This window comes from Augochlora pura, chromosome 10 (assembly GCF_028453695.1).
Source record: "Augochlora pura isolate Apur16 chromosome 10, APUR_v2.2.1, whole genome shotgun sequence".
Taxonomy (NCBI): domain Eukaryota; kingdom Metazoa; phylum Arthropoda; class Insecta; order Hymenoptera; family Halictidae; genus Augochlora; species Augochlora pura.
In genome coordinates this window covers 33,259,073-33,280,221 of record NC_135781.1, presented here as the reverse complement: position 1 = coordinate 33,280,221, position 21,149 = coordinate 33,259,073, and the positions used below count along the sequence as shown (strand labels likewise).

Genomic DNA, 21,149 nt, shown 5'->3' with positions numbered 1-21,149 from the left:
GGGGGGGGGGGGGGGGGGGGGGGGGGGGGGGGGGGGGGGGGTGGAGGCCCGCTATCGTGCGCTCGAATCGGAAACCAATTTGAAAGCAATACCGCGCTCATCGTTCCACCTTATCTGATCTCTCCGGCTTCGAACAAAACGTTCCTTGGATTTGGCTCTGATCGCTTCGACGAAAGCCTTGATGACTTAAGCGCCTTAACACCTCCTCGGTATTTAAGTCGATTCCGGGATGGCCCGCCGCGAGCCTATACCGATGGGATTTCTTCGCGTTGCACGGCCACCATCACGCGCCCCGTTTCTTACAAGCCGCCGAAGATACATAAGGATCTAACAGGGAAATGTTTTGGCTCGAAACGTGCTTATGTGACAGGCTCGAACTGTGTAGGCGGCGTGGTCACAGATCCGTAATTAGTCGAGGATTTAATAGGAATATAGTATATTTAATATAAGAATAATATATTTTATATAAATATAGTATATTTAATAAAAGTCTAACGTATTTGATATTAATATAGTAAATTTAGCATAAGTATAATGTATTTAATATCAAAATAATATATATTTAATATAAGTATAATATACTTAAAATTATCAAATACATGATATAAATATAATATAAAAATATTTCGTCTAGGATAACATTTTTCGAGTCTCCTAAAATACCTAACTGAAATCATTGCCCTGTCGATGCTAGACATTTAACACAGAAAGGTACAGTTAATTTCACCAAACCCAGTGAACCTCAACAATATATCCTAACTTTATCGCTATCAATAATTATTTAACAACCAAGTCAGCGCACTCTGTCCATTTAAATTCGAATGATGCTACATATTACAGCAACGCGATCTATTCGCATAGAATTCAAAAATTAATCGAATTGTGTACAATTAGAACGTCAATCTGAATTTTTAATCTCAGCTTTCATTTCCTATGCTCGAGCATAAATATATATATGTATATCCAAAGGAGACTTCTCAATCGTTAAATGGAGCTTCTATTTTCGGTCGTGTCATCGATAGTTTTCGGCGCGGCACTATAGAACCGGAACGAGCCCGGCAAAACTCAATGGAAATCGCGAGAAGTCATCGCGGATCGGCCACCGTGGCAAATCTTATTATCGTTGGCACCGCGTCAAACGCCTCGAACCCTGCTATAGGATGTGCAGAGCAGAGCAAAGCGGAGCAGAGCAGAGACGCGTCCCATAAAATTCCCGGCGTAGCCTTTTTTTCCGGGGTCGTCCGTCGACATTCCTCGCGGCCGCTCCCTCTGACAAGTGTCGAAATTACCACCGGGGCGAATTTCACGAAAATTTCCAACGCCCCCGGACGAAATCATAGCCGCGCACCCCTAAATCGTGCGGGCAACGCTGCCGCGGAAGGGACGCTTCGATCTCTCTGGGTATCGGGGCGTTTTAAGCARAGAAATTTCGAAGCAATTATTTTCTATRATACATYAAACTATATTTAATTAAATWCAAATAAATCATTATAGTACAATGTTCCAGTATCKTTTAACAGAATTTGCAAAAGTAACCAAAATCCAGCTATTAAAAAATTATAATAAAAGGATTTTATAACAAGCAAAAACTATCCTGTAACTAATAAAGTAACTATAATAATTATTATGTATTCTGAGAAAAATATTCTCGAAGATATTGTTTAAAAGACTTCTCCAACGATGTCGCGAAAATCCGTATCTTATTTATACGAATAAAATTCAGATTAACCATAGAGAGAGAGAGAGAGAGAGAGGGAGAGAGAGAGGGAGACGAGTATTCTTTTAAAGTTCGCCGCAATTATTTCCGCTCCGACCTAATGCCGGTTCCCTATATCGTCGCTATTGTTGCTCGTTCCGGCGATGCAAGAAAATTCATCTTCGAAAGTACAGAGTTCGGTACACGTATACATCGTCGTGTATTTTCAAGTGGAGGATCCTCCACGGAGCACAGTCGACTGGTTTCCGTTCCCATAGAGAGAACACAGCAGCAGCAGAAGCAGGACTCCTCCAAGACCGAGAAGTAGCCTCGACGACTGACAGCCGAAAGTTTTGAAAGCACTTTATGCATTGATGGCAACAGAGATACGTTTGCTCGGTAAATTACCTTATTCAATTACAATTAACAGTTCATTTACTCAGGGCAACGCGAGTAGAGGGATCTCGAAATCTGTTTTTGAAAGTAATAACGTGCGGCAATCTGTGTCGCGAGAACTTGCCAGGATTCCTCTTTTTCCTTGAAGAGACTGTGCCATTTTTATCTTTGCCATTCGTCGCAGTCAGCCGATTTGTTGATTAGTATTATTTAGTGTTGAATTTTTGTTGAACATAGATATTGAGGCTCGGTGTTTGGAGAGAGAGAGAGAGAGAGAGAGAGAGAGAGAGAGAGAGAGAGAGAGAGAGAAGAGAAATTGGAGAACAGAATCTTAAGAATGGAAACTGAAGGACAGTAATCAATTAGAGCACAGTAAATCAAGCATAGTGACCGAAGGACAGTAATTAGTTAAAGCATAGTAATTCAAGCACAGTAACTCAAGCATAATAATCAAGTTACAGTAATTGAAGCATAATAACTCGGTTAAAGCACAGTAATTAAAGAACAGTGTTTTAAGCACAGTAATTCGAGCACAGTAACTCAAGCACAGTAACTCAAGCACAGTGACTCAAGCATAATAATCAAAGTCCAATATTCCACAAAAAAGTAACGAATTTTTCGAAATCACAGAAATCCAGTAACCGGTTCCCAAATATTTCCTTCATCCCTCCCACTAATAAAAAATCGTAACAAAGCTAAAATCGACCAAAGAATTAAAGAGAATTAAAGAATTAAATTAAAATTAACCTACAAATCCTTAAGAAACATCGCTTAAATATCTGAAACCTTATTAAACAGAGCTCGATAAGTCTCGCAACAGAGGCCAGCGATTGGCTCCCCTGCCTTATCTCGTCCGCGGCATCGCGTCCGGCGCAAACCTCAATTGAAATCATTATCATCGGAAGGGCCTCGTCCCCGGTGACTCGTCGGTCCAATTAGGCCAACCGTCGTCCGTCGAATTTATCGCGAGGCGGGCCGCCCGTGCCGCGCGACAGGTAACAACGCAAATAACAGCGGCATCGGCGTCGTAATTACGTCGAGCGGGCCGGCCGATCATCCTCCCGGTCGAATCTCGCGCGACAGGAGGTTTAACCCTTTGCGGTCGAGTGGCGACTCTAAGGCGCCGCTGAAAATGATCGTGACACGTTTGAAAATCATTTTCATCGTATTTCTTTGTATTTAGAAATCGAGAGCTGTTAACACTTTACCGACCGGCCGTCGATTAATCGACGTTTTGTTCTCAGCGTTTGCCGACCGGCCGTCGATTATTCGACTCATATTTTTACTATTTATAATTTCATATTTCTTCTTTCTTTTTGAATTTGGTAATTTTCAGGTTTTACAGAATTCCTGCTATTTTCTTTCAACTTTATCAAAGTACGTCAAACGGGCTTTGTACACTTTACTCGAGTAAACGTGATTTTTTAGTTGGCTTTAAAAGGGTTAAAGACGCGTCGCGAACCGCGGAGCGGCGGCCTCCGAAATCCGCGGGCCTTCGACCCGGTCCACGTAGGACCGTGTGCGAAAGGCTTAAGGTTACATTATCGCGCGACCCTCCGGGGCCGGCGCTGATATATATCGGGAGCATGAATCCCGGACACAGATCGTCGGGCGTCGATGCTTCTCGGCGCACCGCGTGCTTGATTAACGCGAGATCAAGCCTGTCGTCCGCAGGCTTCCATCTCGGATTAATATCGAATTCCGCCGGTGGAACCGCGCGCGCGGCGGCAGTGGCGTCCACCGCCGGAATCGATCGCGGAGAGGCCCGGGCCGCGCACCGGTGTCTATCGCGCGCGGGCACGTCGCCCCGTTTAAGCCGGATACACTCGGCCACGATACCCAGGCCGCAATCTGCCGCGTACCCATAAACGTTAATATGCATGGAATTGGCCGACGGACGAGCGCCGCTTCCCGCGAATCCTCGACCAAGGCGACAATTATGGAGAGACTTGTTCCACGATCGTGCAAAGAAATCTTCGATGGCTGACGTTTATGGTAGTCGTAGATGGTGTCTTAAATAGGTTATGGTGGGGTCGACTTGTTGTAGTTTTAACCCTAGAACCACCCCTTTATTCTATTAGGATTTTGGATTAGGATTTCACCCCTTTATTTTATTAGGATAAATGACGTCACTTTCTTGAGGACGACTCAAGATTAAATTTTGTTAATTTTAATATTATTATTTTGAAAATGTAAAATATCAATTTGGAGAATAAGGAAATTCTCGATATTTTAGTATTTATTTATTATACCTTCGCTGATAATATTAAAATATTGCAAATCTTTCGACGAGCCCATGGGGTTTAATCCTAGAACCACCCTTTTGTCAGAATAAATGACGTCACTTTCTTGAGGACGACTCAAGATAAAATTTTGTTAATTTAAATATTATTATTTTGAAAATGTAAAATATGAATTTGGAGAATAAGGAAATTCTTGATATTTTAGTATTTATTTATACGTTCGCAGATAATTAAAAAATATTGCAAACCCTTCGACAACCCCACGGAATCGCTTTATTTCAATTACAACTCCCAACGCGTTTTATTATCCAAAAACCGAACGCATCCAAAAGAATAGCTAATAAGTCACCTGAAATAAAATTCCCTAAAATGACGAACGATTCCAAGTATATACCTGGTTACACAGTCACCGGAGAAGTCCGTCGTTCGTGCATCAATTCTTCGGTTCCCATCTGTAAATTTTCGGCACGATCCGGATCGCTATAAATATCCTCCTCCGTGGGGTAGACGAGAGAGAGAGAAAAAGTAATTCCGGCCGACAATTCGTTCGGCGGCACGAGCGTTTCGAGTCTTCCGCCGTGGCGCTGACCTAATAAGCCGCACGCGAATATAATTTCGAGGGAATCGCATTGCCAAGTTAACGTCACAGGATTTCTCGTCGGACATGATAAATGTCGAAGATAGCTGCCGTATTTTTAGATGACGACACGCGGCGTATCGTACGGCCGGGGGCTCGGTCGATCGTACCCGGAGACGTCAGACGTGACATTACTGGCAAGTTTGACAGCGATAAGACAGCGGTCCCACGCTATGTATTATTCAAGATGAACAAATTCGATTCGATGGGAAATTTACGGGCTGCTTTAATTCGAACGGGCTCGAGAGAGAGAGAGAGAGAGAGAGAGAGAGGAGAGAGACGCGAAGGGACTCTGACTCGAATCATTATAATCCGCCGTGAATTAACGAGCCGTGCCGAGATTACGCGGATCTAATATATTTATTAATAATCGATCCGGGATCGAACAATCTAGGTGAATAATAGTCGCGCTTAGCTGAATAATAATAATCGGCGATATTGAATCTATCGAGGATTCAAAATGGCTGACAAGTGTTGCCTTATGGGAATTACAGGATAAAGTTTATTTAAATTTTAAAAAATTTTTATAATAGACAGAATAATTGAGAATTATAAATATACATAATATATATAATAATTAGTATATTATAATAGAGAACCAATAGATAAAATAATACTTTAAGTATCACATATACAACTAGAAAAATTTGTCTACCAAAAATTCATCAGCATATAAATAAAGCAACTACCATATAAAAAATACACCATAGTAACTAACCAACAATAAATTGAAAAGAATCTCCGATATTGACAATAAAAAAGGAAACAGCCAACCCCCGCGAGAATCGAAGTTTCATAGCCGCCGCGCCGCTTGAAATTCCAAGACGTCCCCGGCCATTCTCGCCGACACCATGGGAAACACCCTGCGCGCTATAAAACTCTACAAGAGCACCGTGGCCGTCCTCGAGCGGATCGTAATTACCGATTCAAAGTCAAGATTCAATTTGGGACCGTTTAAGCATCGATTCCGGCACGCCTCACGGGATCGTAAATTTCATGGGGGTTTTCGTCGTCGGGTCTACCCCGTCGGTGGTCCACCCGTAAATTTTTCCAACCACCTTTTCGAGCGCCCTTTTCATCCGTGAGTCGAATCCTGTCGGCCAATTAGACGATCGTGTCTATGGGACGTTCCGAGTCTGTTTTCCACCATTTCATGGTGTTTACCGGATTTCACGTCTCTTCCCTCTGGCCGAGTTGTGGATCACCCACTCGGATTGAAAATTTATTAGAGGGCCGTCGACGCGGGGGCTCGAGACCACGGGGTCTTTCACGATTTTTCATGGGAAAAAGTGGAAGGCGTGGCACCTCGCCTCTCCTCGAGTGCTTGCATGGGAAAGAACACCGACGATATTTATTGCCTGCTCTTTTGCCACTCTGCTCTGTGTTATGGGGGACGAGGAGCGCGCGTGCGCCGTATTGTATTCTTTATTCCGGGAATGGTATTGTTAATCCCTCGAATCGTATATAATATTCAGAATAAATGAATTAATTACGACATGCTGAAATGTCAAGCACAATTCTTGATTGTTTAAAAAAAGAATTGTATAAAAATATTAATACAGAAAGAAATAAACCAAGCTTATTTTTCCACGATATTTTTATCTTTACAGTTGGAATATATTAAACATTTTCTATTTTAAAAAGAAACAAAGTTAAATCCAAGTAATTCAACGATTTAGCAAATTGCGATCAAAATTCAACGATTAACAAATACCAAATTCCATGTCAATTTTAAATCACATCGCTGGCTGATGTACCATCGAAAAGATAAAGAAACCAGGAACCGGAAACGTGGGAGGTTGGGTCACGAAACACCGAAAAACCGAAGCGCTCGAGGGGTTAGTGAATAAAGTGGAAGGACCGTGAAGATCGAGGGGGCCATCTCTAGTAGATGTAGATGCTATCTGACAGGATCATCCAGTGAAATGACCGCGATAAACTGATCGTATCTGTGGACAAAGTGCCCGCGCCCTTTTGTCTCTATTTTTCAGAGAACACGACGAAAAGTGTTCGATCGTGGCCAAACTTTTTTAATCCGAACAACGATTCTAATTTAATGAAAAATTATGTATATCAATTCTTAGGACCTCCTCCCTTCCATTGCAATTTTTATGGGACTATAAAGAAAACCGCCCCATAAAGGGGACGTAAAGTAAATAAATCGTAAAGTAAATAATTAAGTAAAAGAGAAATTAATATTAATACGTACTTTGTTCAAAAAATTCTTTAATTCTTTTTAGTGATTTTATAGTAAATTCAAGTGCTGTAATTTCATATTTATTTAAAAGGAAACGATTGTAGTGATTTTTCTACCCCTTTACGATTTTAACGAGAAATGTGTAATTTCTCTAATTAAATATTCCTAGACAATATTGTTCAATCATCGCTGTAATAAAACTGTAAAAACCAAAGCACTGGCCTCCTCTAAGACATTAAATATTAGCTCGCTGTAAACAAAAAATTTACACCGAACTAAGCATAAATTACTTAAAATTTTATTTTTAAAAATAAACTCGTACCACTTTTAAAAATAAAAGCATATAACATTCATTATTTTATATAATTATTACATGTTTCAGAAGAATATACAAAAATTTCTCAAAATCCACTACCGTGATACGAGACCATTCTGATTTTCTTATATTTGTCCCACGTGACCGCTTCCACGGGGGTTGGACTGTTTGAGATGCACGGGACCCCGTGGACCGCGCGCGGATATCGTTGCGTGTGCTCGCAGGGAAAGTTTTTCGCGGGAAGTCCGACTCCAGGATGGGGCATATAATGAAAACCGATACGCGCGCGCGCCCTAGCTGCCGTATCATAAATTAAGCCAGTTTTCTTATCCCCGGCACGTCTTCTTTTCAATCTCTCCCACGCGGTCGCGCGAGGCCACCGGCGCGCGCGCGCGCGCCCGCTTCCCTTCCGACTGCTTGATTCCGCATCCCTCTGAATAAAGATTCTATCTCGGCTGGAATTTTCCCTTGCCGCTTAGACCGCCCCTTATCCGCTATGCAGAATTCGTCTAGATAACCTAAGGTTGAACAGAGCGAGAGAATCGAAGGCTGGAAAGAGCGAGAGAATTGAAGGTTGAACAGAGCGAGAGAACCGAAGGTTGAAAGAGTTAGAGAACTGAAGGTTGAACCGAGAGCAAAAGAGAACCGAACGCTGAACCGAGAGCAAAAGAGCTTTGGGGGATTGAGTTTTAAGAATTTACAAACTGGAAACATTAATAACCATTATTAATATAGTAATAATAACTATAGTACGATAATACAATTTATTTAATATAATTAATTTATTAATATTAATATAGATGTTACATTAATTCCTAGAAATTATTATTCCCAAAAACCGCACAGATAAATATTCCTGTGTAAAACGAAAATCGCCGAAAACGCGACGTCTTCGTAAAATATTTATAAACAAAAACAGCGCGTCTTGAAAATATCCAGGTTCGCCGAATACATCGCGCGACGAAATAGCTTCTGCGGTTGAAAAGAGCGAAGCATCCTCGATCTATCGATAACCTAACCAAAAACCCGATGCGATCTATTGTTCCAGCCTTGCCCCGGATCTCATCCCGACCAATCTCGAGCTATCTCTTTTATTTATCAATCCGCGCCTCTTCCACCAGTCTGTCACCGCCGTTCGACGTCGCGCCAGCGGCCGTCTTCCCAACTTCCCACCTCATCTTCTATTTTTCTCGTCGCCCCCCCCCCCCCCGCCGTTTCGCAGCATTTCGGCTGCATTTTTCATCGCTTAACCCTCCGCCTCCTACGCCGCAGTCATTCGCGACTCGTAATTTACAGTAGCGGACAAAAATTTAAGACGAGAAGGAAAAAAGAAAGGAATAATTAATATTTTATAAATAACATAAGCTATCGTGTTCTATCTTTAATTATAATCGTCTACTCATTTATTTAAACAGTTATAAAAACATTTATGTGTATATTTGAAATTAAATTCGTCGTCTTAAATTTTTGACCGCTACTGTACATACAGTACCGAATTTGTCTGTGTTAGTAGCGTTACCAACAACTTGAAAACTGCCCGTCTCGCGATTTGATTCGATACTTCCCCGATGAGTTTTTTTTTTTTAAGGATTCAATGTGATGATGTTGGGATGAACGTGCCTGAGAGCGGTGGCCCTCTTACCGATTTGGTTGAGGAGTGGTGGATCGTGGGATTACCTTCATGGGGTGTTAGGTTATGTCAATGTCGATTATGTTGGAGTGGGGAAAAAATTTTCAAAGAAAACCCCTATTGTGGAGAATATTTCCCCGATGAGGAGAAAAATCTTGGCCCTTTTATACGCGGCCGAACTAGGAAATTTGGTAGTGGGGACACGTGACCAGATCATACCGGGTACCAGAAAAGCGCGCGGCGACGGAGAAGCGTTCCGTTTAATCGCGCCAGCAGTGGTAAATTGAATTATCTCGACGACAAGCGGGGACCGTCTGAAAGGTAGGGCAAGGAGGGGGGCGACCCGAGAAAAAATGCTGGAGAATCGGCCCGGGTGGACCAGATCCGCTAATGATAGCTTATAATGGAGCTGCCCGCGCCACCCGGTTGACCTCGAAAACCCGAGGAATTTAAGTGGAGCACGGCGCGCCGTGGAATTATTTCTCCCGGTAATCGGAAGTCAATTCCGATGCCGCCCGGTAATGCGATCCTTGAAACGCGTCGGCCGCGCGCGAGATCGTCCGGGTAGCTTTGGTGCCGCTTTGAAAACCGTGTTCCTTGGAACAATCGACCCGTCGAGTTCGAACGGCGCTGTGGGAATTGTTGAATTATTTCGACGATTTTACCAATCATTTTAGTGAACTTTTTGGTATGTGTATAAGTCGCTGAGATATACGAAACACATATTTTATATAATCGTTTGGTCTGTAAAAAAAAGAATGCTTTAGTACCCTATGCAGCAGTGTAATTAACAAGATATATTCAAGAAATTATTTCTACTCTCAATGATGTTAATTACAATAATTAAACAAGCTCATCTCTGAAACGAAAAACTAAAAGTAACGCGAATCTTTCAGTAACTAATTCACTGTATCTTTTGAAGAATACTTAAATATCATATTCAGTAATATAGCTAACAAATATATTTTTAAAAAATTATTTACTAATTATAATAATCTCGTCATCTTGTTACTAAAAAATTAAATATCCTATCCGGCAGAATTAAATAAATAAAAAAAGGCGTCTAAATCGACTAATCCAACCTTTGAAATAAAATTGAAATAAAAGTATCGCGAAATTGTGTTCGTTATTAACAATTTCCATAGAAACGAACGCGCGAGTCGTTTCGGCGAAAGCGAGGAGGACGTGTCGATCCGGGAAGCGGAAATGGTCGCCGCAGAAAAAGTCGTGTTGGGTATAGGGTCAGTTAGAGAGCCAGTTAGGGGTTCCGGTCCAATCTTATTTTATGGGGGATCCGGAACGGTAGGTGTTTAGGTTTATAGATGACGGCAGAATTGGTGGGCGAGTTTAACCCCGTTGGACCGGGAGAGGAAAAAAAGAAACACCTTCCGCCGTGGGAGGTCCAGGCCCCGTCGAGATTTTATCGCGTAACTATCGGCCGGTTACGATGCACAAACATCGACGGAGTTTAGCATACACGCGTCTCTAATGCTCGCCGCCGCGGCGTTTCTGGCCGCCATAACGCCGAGTAAACAGCCCCTCGTTCCTTTTACGACTCTCCCTCTCTCTCTCTCTCTCTCGACTCGGCGCGAGGGTGGAGGGGGGATTTCGGGGACAAATTCTTTCGGTGGAGAACTCCATCCGGTAATCCTCTTGAAAACGCTGTCCCACGCTAGGGAAATACTGTCTTTTTCACGGATTTTTCGGTGATGTTCTCTGCTTGATCTTCGATGTAGAGAGATTTAGGTTAGGGTGTCTTTTTTCGACGTTTTCTTATGTTTAATGGAGCTTGGTGTAGTCTAGGGAAGATGGGGTAAATTTTATTTTAGGAGGATCTATACAAATTTTATTTCTATAGATGGGAGAGGAATTTAGTGGATACTTTAAAAATGATATAAATGGTATAAATAAATTAAATTTCTCTGCAAGTGCTAAAGAAATTAATTTACTGTACAATAACCAAATTTCCTTGTTTAGTATTAAAAAGCAAAATTTTAAGGGGTAAATTTTATTGAAAAGATGGGAGCGAAATTTAGTGGATATTTTCAAAATGGTATAAATTGAATATAACATTAATATAATTAAAAACAATAAGAACATAATTCGATAATAATATAGGAGATTCAAGAACTCTTCGACGTTCATTGACAATCTTTTCTTCGTTCAAATTTAACGAGTTTGTGCATTACGCTGTCCTTTGGCCCAGGGCCGTATAACGTGTGGAAATGACTGCTTTGCGATCGGCGCACCAGTTTCGTCGAGCCACTGAATAATAAACGATTCGACGGTCCGTGGAAGTTGCGCGCCGTCGACGACGGTCCTTTAAAGACTCGAGTGGACAATCTACCACCGCGAAAGTCGATCCTTGGCAGAGATAGAGATAGAAGGAGAGAGAGAGAGAGAGGCAGACAGAAAGTCAAAGAGAGAGAGAGAGAGAGACAGAGAGAGAGAGAGAGAGAGAGAGAGAGACAAAGAGTCAAAGAGAGAGAGAGAGACAAAGAGTCAAAGAGAGAGAGAGAGAGAGAGAAAGAGAGTCAGAGAGAGAGACAAAGAGACAAAGAGAGAGAGAGAGAGAAAGAGAGTCAGAGAGAGAGAGAGAGAGAGTCAGAGAGAGAGAGAGACAAAGAGTCAAAGAGAGAGAGAGAGAGAGAGAAAGAGAGTCAGAGAGAGAGACAAAGAGACAAAGAGAGAGAGAGAGAGAAAGAGAGTCAGAGAGAGAGAGAGAGAGAGACAGAGAGAGAGAGAGACAAAGAGTCAAAGAGAGAGAGAGAGAGAGAAAGAGAGAAAAAGACAGAAATAAAAACAGAGAAAAAGCAGAAATAAAAACAGAGAAAGGGACAGAAATAAAAACAGAGAAAGAGTGATAGAGGGAGAGGGTGAGGGGGCGACGACGTAACAATTTGCGACGTAGTTTCCGGCGTCGACGGACTTCCGGCGACGTTAAAACTCGAACGAACCGGGCGAGCGTCGATCCGCTTCATCGTCGTCCCTGTAACTGATTGCGGACAATCTCGTGTCGAGGACGAAACAAAATTCTGTAACGAGGTTCTCTCTCTCTCGCGCGCCTCTTTCCCGCCACTCGATTATACCTTATTTCTTCCGTTTCCCGGACGCGCTGCCACCGCGGAAACCATAAAATCTGGACCGCCGTAAAAGCGTAACGGCGCTCACGGCGACGAAGTCGAGGCAAATCTGTTATTATTGGGAATACCGTTCGAACCTCGAAAGCATGGCGCTGGCCCGGCAACCTTGCGCCACTCGAAGAATCATGCTATCGAATCTGTGTCTCTGTATGTGCGCACCCTCTTCCCCCCCCCCCTTTCTCTTTATTTCTCTCTATTTCTCTTTCTCTCGCCTAATATTGTATTAACCCTTTGCACTCGAATGGTGACTCTGAGGCACCACTAAAATTGTTACGGTACATTCGAAAATAATATTTATATTATGAAAAATTAGATTTCGAAAATTATTAGAAGTATAACTGTTGTTACCTGAGTTACAAGATACAATTTCATATGCATAAAAAACATTTTGTCATATAAAATGAAAATGCAATATGCCAGCAAAGTAATTTTAGAATTACAGTACAAATGGCTTCGAGTGCAAAGGGTTAAAATCTCCCCCGAAAGAAATACATCAAACAAACTCCGATAAGAATGGAAACGGTGTTATCCAAGCCGTCGACCAATTTTCCGCGCCCGAAATTCGAGGAAGAGCGATGTCGTGGGCGAAGAAGAATTTCCATACGAATCCCAGGATCGGTGTTAGTCAGCTTCGACGAAGGGTCTCCAGTCGCATTCGAAATACGGGATCATCGCGCCGGCGGCGGACGTTCCACGGGACAGAATGATTTCTCAAAAGGCCCCCTCGGGTGGTACGAGGATATGTTCCTCTGGTAGCCGGTTTATCGCCGGTGAGAAATTGATATTCGATTAGACGGTGCTCGGGGCGTTGCTTCTCCCGGCCTGGAAGGCGTTTAACGCGGAACCGGGCGCCGCGCCGGTAGCCGGGTAACAAAAGGCCCCGCCAGGAGAACACGGGACTCTACTTTGCGGCGGAGTGTGAATAAAATTAATTTTCCCGCGGCACGGAATTAATATCGCTGGCGCGCGAGGGTATATAGAATCCGGGGGCAGAGAGGCCCGCTAAAAGGCGCCCCGTGTAAACAGATTAGATCCTCCTCGAGGACCGACCTAATCTGCCTCGAGAGACGGAGAGAGGTGAGAGCCTGGACAATGCGCGGCCGAGCCGATATACACGTTGTATCACTTAAGATAACTTCTTTATTTATGGTGGCTCGAGGCTTCGCGTAGCAGAGGTAGTCGCGCGCCTCGACTACGGTGGTCGGTTGCTTTACGATACCCGGGGATATCAAACTTTGAAGAGCGTCGCTTGTCTCTTCTCGACTGTACGCTGTCGTGGCGTTGCGCAATCGCAGATGGGGTTCGACGATTGTTAGGCTGCGATCTGCTATGCGAATTTTCATTTATATGAGTCGTTTATTTATGTTAAGTATATAATTATTTATACAGGAAAATTATGTTTGCTAATGTTATTTTATTTGCGATATATATTTCGCATACATATTTCTCAAGAATAATATTCATAAGTCGCCATTGAGCTGGCAATAGGCCATAAATTACGATCATATTAAATTATTAAAATAGTTATATTATTTCATATTATTTTCTTTAAATTAATTTCTATAAATTTCTTCATATTAATTTCTATAAATTACGATCATATTAAATTATTATAATAATTATATTATTTCATATTATTTTCTTTTCTTTTAAGAACAGATAGAATCTTCCGGTGGACCTAATATACAGGTGTATCAAAATTATTGTAACTCATAATTGTAATTATTAAATGGAACAAGTTAAAACAATGGATGAATTGACTTTGTTCAATATTTTTTAATACAGAATTCTGACCTGGATCGATTAATGTGACAACAAAAATTTATCTAACAGCCTCCTAGAAATTATTCAATTTTTCTCTGTAGCTTCTCTCGATATAATTAACTATTTTATATAACATTAAAACTTGCACCCTTCAAATCCAAAATCAGATGAATCGACTCTTAAACATAATCGCCTTCAATACTGTATTTTACAACGCAGCTTAAAAATAATAGCTCGACCAATTGTAGACGTCGTCCAGCATCGCGACAGAAGCGTGATCGATAAATCCCGGCAGCGACACGGGGATCGGGGGGGATCGAACCGATCGGGACAGGTGTTTTCGACCGGACGACGTTTCCGAACCCCGCGCGCGCGCGTCCCGACGTGAAGCGGGTCGCGGCGCGATCCAGGACCGTGTCGAGGCGGGACTAAGTTAATTACCAGAATTAATGTGGACCGACGGCGTTAATCCAGGCGTGGCACGCGAGCCAATCAAGAGGAGGGGGGGTGTCGTCCAGATAAGAATTAAATGGTATCGAACAGACGGCCCTCGTTAGTCGGCGCCGTGTCGGACATAAATTTCCCCGCGCTAAGCCGGTGCCCCGTTCGAGCGCGTTCGCGCCGATGTACGATGGAATTCCGGGCATCGTCGGCGCGGACATCCTCCGCCGCCGCCGCCACGGTGGCGCGTATTTCAATCGAAATCTAGGTTATATTCATCGATATCATTGTCCGCCGCGACGCGAAGCCGTGACGCGCATACGCGTTGCGCTCTTTTGTGCCACGCGCGTACGCGCTCTGTGCGCGACGCGTTTTATTTTTCTGCTGGTTCGTTTGATTAATTTCAATGCTGCCGGGTAGTTTCGCGGCAATCCCGAGCCAAGGTGCTTCTAATCCCGTGTCTAGAACCGTTAGGTTGCGATTAATGAAAAGTTACGAAAAATGAATTCTGCCTTCTGAAAAATGGACGCTGAGGAAGGGTATTGTTACGATTTATTTCGCTCGGCGATCCGTAATCTCGATTGACTGGAAAAATCGTTTATATTAATTGTTCGTTGAATTGAGGGATTACTGGATTATTGACAGAAGAGTAGATATTGTAGAATAATAAAAGGGATGTTTTATTTTCGATGAGATCGTAGAGAGGGAATTTAAAACGGTGCGATAATATTTTAAGCGATTAAATACAATGCGAGATGGACGATTTTTATTTATAATATTTCTATTAATTAGAGCTCAAAATGGTATAGTTAAATGTCTCAGGAATATCGTAAATCAAAAAACCTATTTAAAGTTCATATATATATAACCTACATTCTATTATACAAATTATAAGTATTAAATTATTAACCCAATAATTGGCAAATACTACCCGGAGAACGTGACGAGTAAAACGAAAAATAGATCGACTTTCTAAAAGCACTTTAACAGCGTTGCTCTGTTTACACGGAACCATAAATTTCGCGGATCAAATTATCGCAAGTTGTTTGCTAAAACGTTCTATATAATATCGTTCAGTAAACGACAAAAAGGTTCTTACGGCTACTAAACGGTATCGGGATACACGAATCACGGCGGAGATAATAACCGTGATCAACTAATCGGATCCGCGCGGGCCTCGATCACTATAATTTTCTACTTTTTCAAAGCGGAGCGCGGCGCGCTATACGGTACACGAACGCCGTAGGTGGTCGATTGGCTAATCATAATGATCCCCGCGGAGGGTGAATAATGACTTTCCAGTTTGAATTGGACGCCTCCGCCAAACCATTACGATTCGATAAATTTCATCCCGAATATTTTGTAACTGGCCGATCGGCGATGATCGATCTTCACTAGCGATGAGGTTGAAATGCCAAGGAGCCTTTGCGCAACCATAATCGCTCGACTCGGTAATTAATAATTATCGGACGCCGGGAATGGACTCGCGTCGAACGAATCGAAGACGAGAACTATAATTTCCTATTTCGAGGGACGTCGCCAGCCTATTTCATAAAATTTATGGCTTCACGATTTATTTTATTGACTCTGAAATGGTTAATTGAATTTGAAACAAATTTCTTCTAGTTTGACGAAATTCTAAAAATTTATCGTGCTTTTATTTTAAATATTATCATCTCGTTAGGATTAATATTTCGTCGACCGGAAATTTATTTATAGACTTTATGAAAGTACTGAAAAATTAATAATAACGTCATTCAGCTGTTTAAGTGGAGATTTTTAATTTAATTTAAATAGAGCTTCTGAACATTTTAATTTTCTATTTAATTTTGTATTTTCCCAAATATACAGGGTTTCCGAAAACTGCTCTCGTAATCGGAAAACAAGGGGTTCGATAGGTGATTCGAAGAATCAGGTTAGCGAATGATTTCTACGATCGTCGGAATCTAATCGCGCGCGCGCGGGGGGTAATAACACGGTCGTAAATACGGTCCGATGATCGTAAAGTCCTCTGTGAGAGCTGTGCGGGTATCGCTGGTCCCCCCTCGCCGCGCCGTACTAATCCCAATCCGTACGAGTTCATTTTCTCGCCGCCCGAGGCGTTTATCGTTAACCTTTAATTACAGGGCGGACCGGAGCCTCTTAATTTATCGCTAATAACGCGGAGCGAGGAGCGCGGCTGGGATCCTCCTCGGCTTGTCGCAACAAGTCGCCGAAACCGTGTTCCCTCAGACGCTCGAAATCGAAGAAATATTTTCACCTTCGACACGGCGACTCGTTTCCTTTGTCAATTGTTAGGTTATGTCAGGTTATGCTTCGTACCCTTCGCGCTACGATGTTTTGTTGATTACCACCTTTTCGTCCTTAATAATTTCCTTAAAGGAATGAGAAAATTCCGATCTTTTTATTGTTTGCCATTCCCAAATTTTGACGATAGAAAATTCAAATTTTATTTTAATTTAACAGAAACGACTGGATATTTGTTAAATTATGTACGAAGTAAACGAATTCGGAAGAAATTTGCTTCGTACCTACGCTGATTATACTCTATTTATTACTAACAAATTCCCGAGTAAGACAGAAAGTATATACATTTATTATAATATAATATAATGTTTAAATGTTAATGACAAATGGGAAAAATTTAACTTCGATTTCAAAAATGAAAATAGTAATCAATAACAATTCTGAAAAGGTACTATACCAATTCAAAGGGTTAAAAAACGAAGAGAATTTTTAACCTGAACACTTTCTTCATATTAGACAATTTATTTAATTTGTTATATGATAATCACGTACCCGAGCACCAATTTGATTATTACAACGAACCGCATCAGTCATTAAATTTGCACGAATCGTACATTTCCCAGAGATTTCAATCGCGACTAATGTTCGTGAAATATCGCAGCGAAGGCTGAGGGTGGGGAGGGGAGGGGGCGGTAATATTCGTAGGGATTATGTTTTGCAGGAGGGACGGGCGGCGCGGTCAAATTGAATTCGAGCACGGCGTAAACTATAGTACCCAGAAGATACAACCGGCGCGCGTCACTCGAATAATAAGCACATTACCGTTTACACCTTTCGCGCCATTAGCATTCTATAATTAATTAAAACGGATATTTGTTGGCAAAACGTGGCAGAGCTCACTATTTCCGACGCGAATGATATTCGTCATTTCATGGACATTCGTCATTTTATTAATCGCGTCGCCCTACCCCCCGAGAATCACGCGTAATGAATATTATTTCATTATTACTATATTTCATTATACTGTAGGGTTATATAAATTATTTTATCACTTTCTTGTACAGGATAATATGGTTTCAAGAATTAAATGAATCGATAAATAAGTAAAAAATAAATCCGTGACCAGATAAAAAATTAATTAAATCAACCGATCGAATAAAAAATTGATCCAACTAGTCGATCTAAAAATCAACAAAAAAGAAAATTAATAAATGAAAAATCAATTTACTTAATTTCTGGATCGCAATATTAATCTAATATTGTGTGCCTCAACTTTACTTTTGTTAAGAGTTTAAATTGCTACTTTTGTTATATTAAAAAAAGGAGAATTTTTATATTTTTTTATTGCTGTTTTTGCTATATTAAAAAAAGGATGATTTCTATATTTTTTATACTTGAACGAGGTCGTAATAGGATACTGACGAAACCCTTTCGCAATTCTTCCAGATATGCCTGCTGGGCCTCGTCGTGAGCGACAACAGCACGATCGGCGATTCGATCACCGAGGACGTTGCAGAGGTCTCGAACGCCAGCAACAATCTTGACGCGGATACGGTGGAGCAGGTAAGAGAATTTGATACAGTGTTCGCCCTTTCTGCGCATCGCCCGTTCTCGAAACCTTTCGCCAAGGGTGGAAGCCTCGCAAAGTTCCCTTGCCAAAACTTTATCCCCCCCGTGCTCTCGAGATACTTTCTGATATATACCTACGCGCGAACTTTTATAGACCTCGTCGAAGTCTGGTGGACTTCCGATATCTTAGTTAATTAATGATACAGCGAATCGATTTTTGTGACATCTGAACGAATTTTGGGGAGGTTATGTTCTGTAAACATAAAACGTAATATTATATATCGATGTTATATTAATCTTTGATGTAGGTGTTATGTCAATGTTACATTAATATTGCAATGATTTTATTAAGGTTTTTAGATGCTCAATAGATGACAATCGTTCGATATTTTAACCTTGTCAATATGTTTGCAATAGGGTCTAAATTATTTAGATAGGGTCTAGGATTTAAAGAATTTAAAAATACTATACAGAAGCTAAATTTTATTACACCATTTTTTAAATAAATACTGTGATGTCATTTTTAAATTATTCATCTTGTTGAAATCGTAAAAGTCAACTAAATATCGAATAACAAATACAAGGACTCAAAAGACGTCACGTACTATTACATTTTAACTAGCTAAAAGCAAATTGATTTTAAATATCCTCAAAATAAAAACAAAAATTTAAACTAATATAAAAAAGGTATCACCCTGAACACGTGGTGACTATCTTCGATTAAAAAATGATACCTGATGCTGTATAAAACGAGAACAGTTGTCACAAGACCCTTAAAAATCGACGAAATTCCGCAGCATGCTGTCGTTAAGCCAGAATCGAAAAATCTTGGCACAATTGGTGAGAGTAGAGCGAGAAAGAAAAAGAGAGCGCGAGAGAGAAGAGAGAGGGAGGGGGAGAGAGGAGAAGTAACAGTATCAGTAAGAGAAGGCAGACCGGAAATGAGAAGCGACACTTAGCCGGTGACGGAGGGAATGGAAACGGGTCGCGATAGAAGTGTCTATATAGGTCGGATTTAAGGCGGAATTATGGAAAGCAGGGTGGCGGGGCGGGGTGGTGGGGATTTACAAGTGTCGCACCGGGGTGAACGTCCACAGTGACGAAGAGGGAGAGAGAGAGGGAGAGGGAGGAGGTCGCGCGTGGCTCGTGGTCGGCACTTGTTTCGCGGCTGCATCCCGGAAAAAAGGGTGGCTGGAGGGTTGCGTCCGTAACGTCGTCTCGAGATTATTGGAGGCAGGGCCTCGGATGCCTGGCCAAGACGCCGGAAGTCCCGTTGACGAACTGCGCGCCGCGAAACAGAGCATGAAAGGCCAACGAGGTGGCCTCTCGCGAGGCGTGAAACGCTTCACACGACGCCGTGCACACAACGCGTTTTCGTCCGCGAGAAAAACCCGCGGAAATAGGGGGCGACTGTCGCGCGCGCGTGTCAACCCCCGGATATAGAAACGGCAACACCGCACTGTGCCAGAAAAAAACCCGAAATCATGGTCAAAATATAAAACTGTGACGGTTTTAATTGAAAATTTTTATGCAGGGATTTTCATGGGTGTTGATTACGAATCTGATACTGAAAATTCGAAAAACAAAATGGCGGATAGGTTGTCGAAAAAATGTTTTGATTTTCGCAAACATTTGTGTTTGTATATTTTCAGGAGTTCTTATTAAGAATCTAAATTTCACAATTTTAAAAACAAAATGGCGGATGCAATATGGCGGATGGGTTATCGAAAAAATGTGTGGATTTAACCGTGAATTTGATTGGTCCGATTCTGGTATAAAAGTACAGATCATTTGATTTTCCCCACCATACGGAGTCATTACTAAAATACCCAATCCGTAATTCAAAATCTCCCCCTCGTAAGTCAAAAACTCCAACTACGACTTCAAGGGTTTCGACCATGATTTTCGGGCATTTCTGCGGCGAGCCGTAACAGAATAAAAAAGAGGAGAACCGAATGTTAAAACGTAGAAAGAGACAGCCTTTGACAGGGCTCGGTTCGGCTGTAACGGTTCCCGCGACCTATTTCCGGCTGGCTGGCTGGCTCGAACGAAGCTGTTTATTTCCCTGCAAGCCTCCGCGCCACCTCCTCACCCTCTGCCGCGTTCTTTTTCAAATCCACAGGTACAGTAGTGAAACACAAGGGGGCGTGTGGGAGCAACGCGTGTGTGCGAGAGACGTTCGCGCCTGGATGGGATTGATGCTTCAATTTGCGCCACGGGTTCGCCGGCAAAAGAGGGAATTATATTGGGAGTTGAGGGGCTCGAGCGATCTCTTGTCGTTCAGCTTATAGACCGACACGATGGGGCTGGTTTTGTTCCGCCGTGCCGCGCGAGATTTCCGCTAAGCGACCGAAACCATGTGAAACCCGGCGCTACTTCTTCTACGACAACGTCGCGCGACTCTTTCGACGCTCACCAAATCGGCCAAGCCGTCTTTTTTCTTCGTTGTTTCGCACCCGCGACGATTGCAATTCGCTTTCTGTGTTCTGTATAGGCGATTGCACGGTAACGTAAGTTCTGATAAAACGCCATGAATTTTGCCAGCACCAATTTTCGTAGAATACGATTTCTCGTACGATTTCGCGCTGTGCAATTAATTTAAAGTACATATTGAGGAACAAAACTGAGTCGAAATGAATTGAGAGTGGTATAACTTTTTCAAAACCTGTGTAAAGGACTTTTCTGTAAAGAAAGATTAATTCACTATGCAATCACTGAAATATTTCTTTCAAAATGTTACCATTACTTTGAATTTAATAAAGCAAGGAAAAACGTTGTTCCGGAGCCTATAATAAAAATTCTATAATTAAAATTTAAAAAATGCAATCAGAGTGCAGGCAAGCTTGACACAATCTCCAGATATAAATTAA

At 42.0% G+C, this 21,149-nt stretch overlaps 1 protein-coding gene across 1 annotated transcript in view; it reads left to right on the top strand.

Annotated features, from left to right (window-relative positions):
* Positions 1-21,149, top strand: part of Nolo (ADAMTS-like no long nerve cord) — a 247,065-nt gene that overhangs the window by 122,341 nt on the left and 103,575 nt on the right. The window contains exon 3 of the mRNA XM_078191531.1: positions 18,157-18,273. Within this exon, the coding sequence (XP_078047657.1) occupies positions 18,157-18,273 (117 nt within the window). The remainder of the gene's footprint in view (positions 1-18,156; positions 18,274-21,149) is intronic.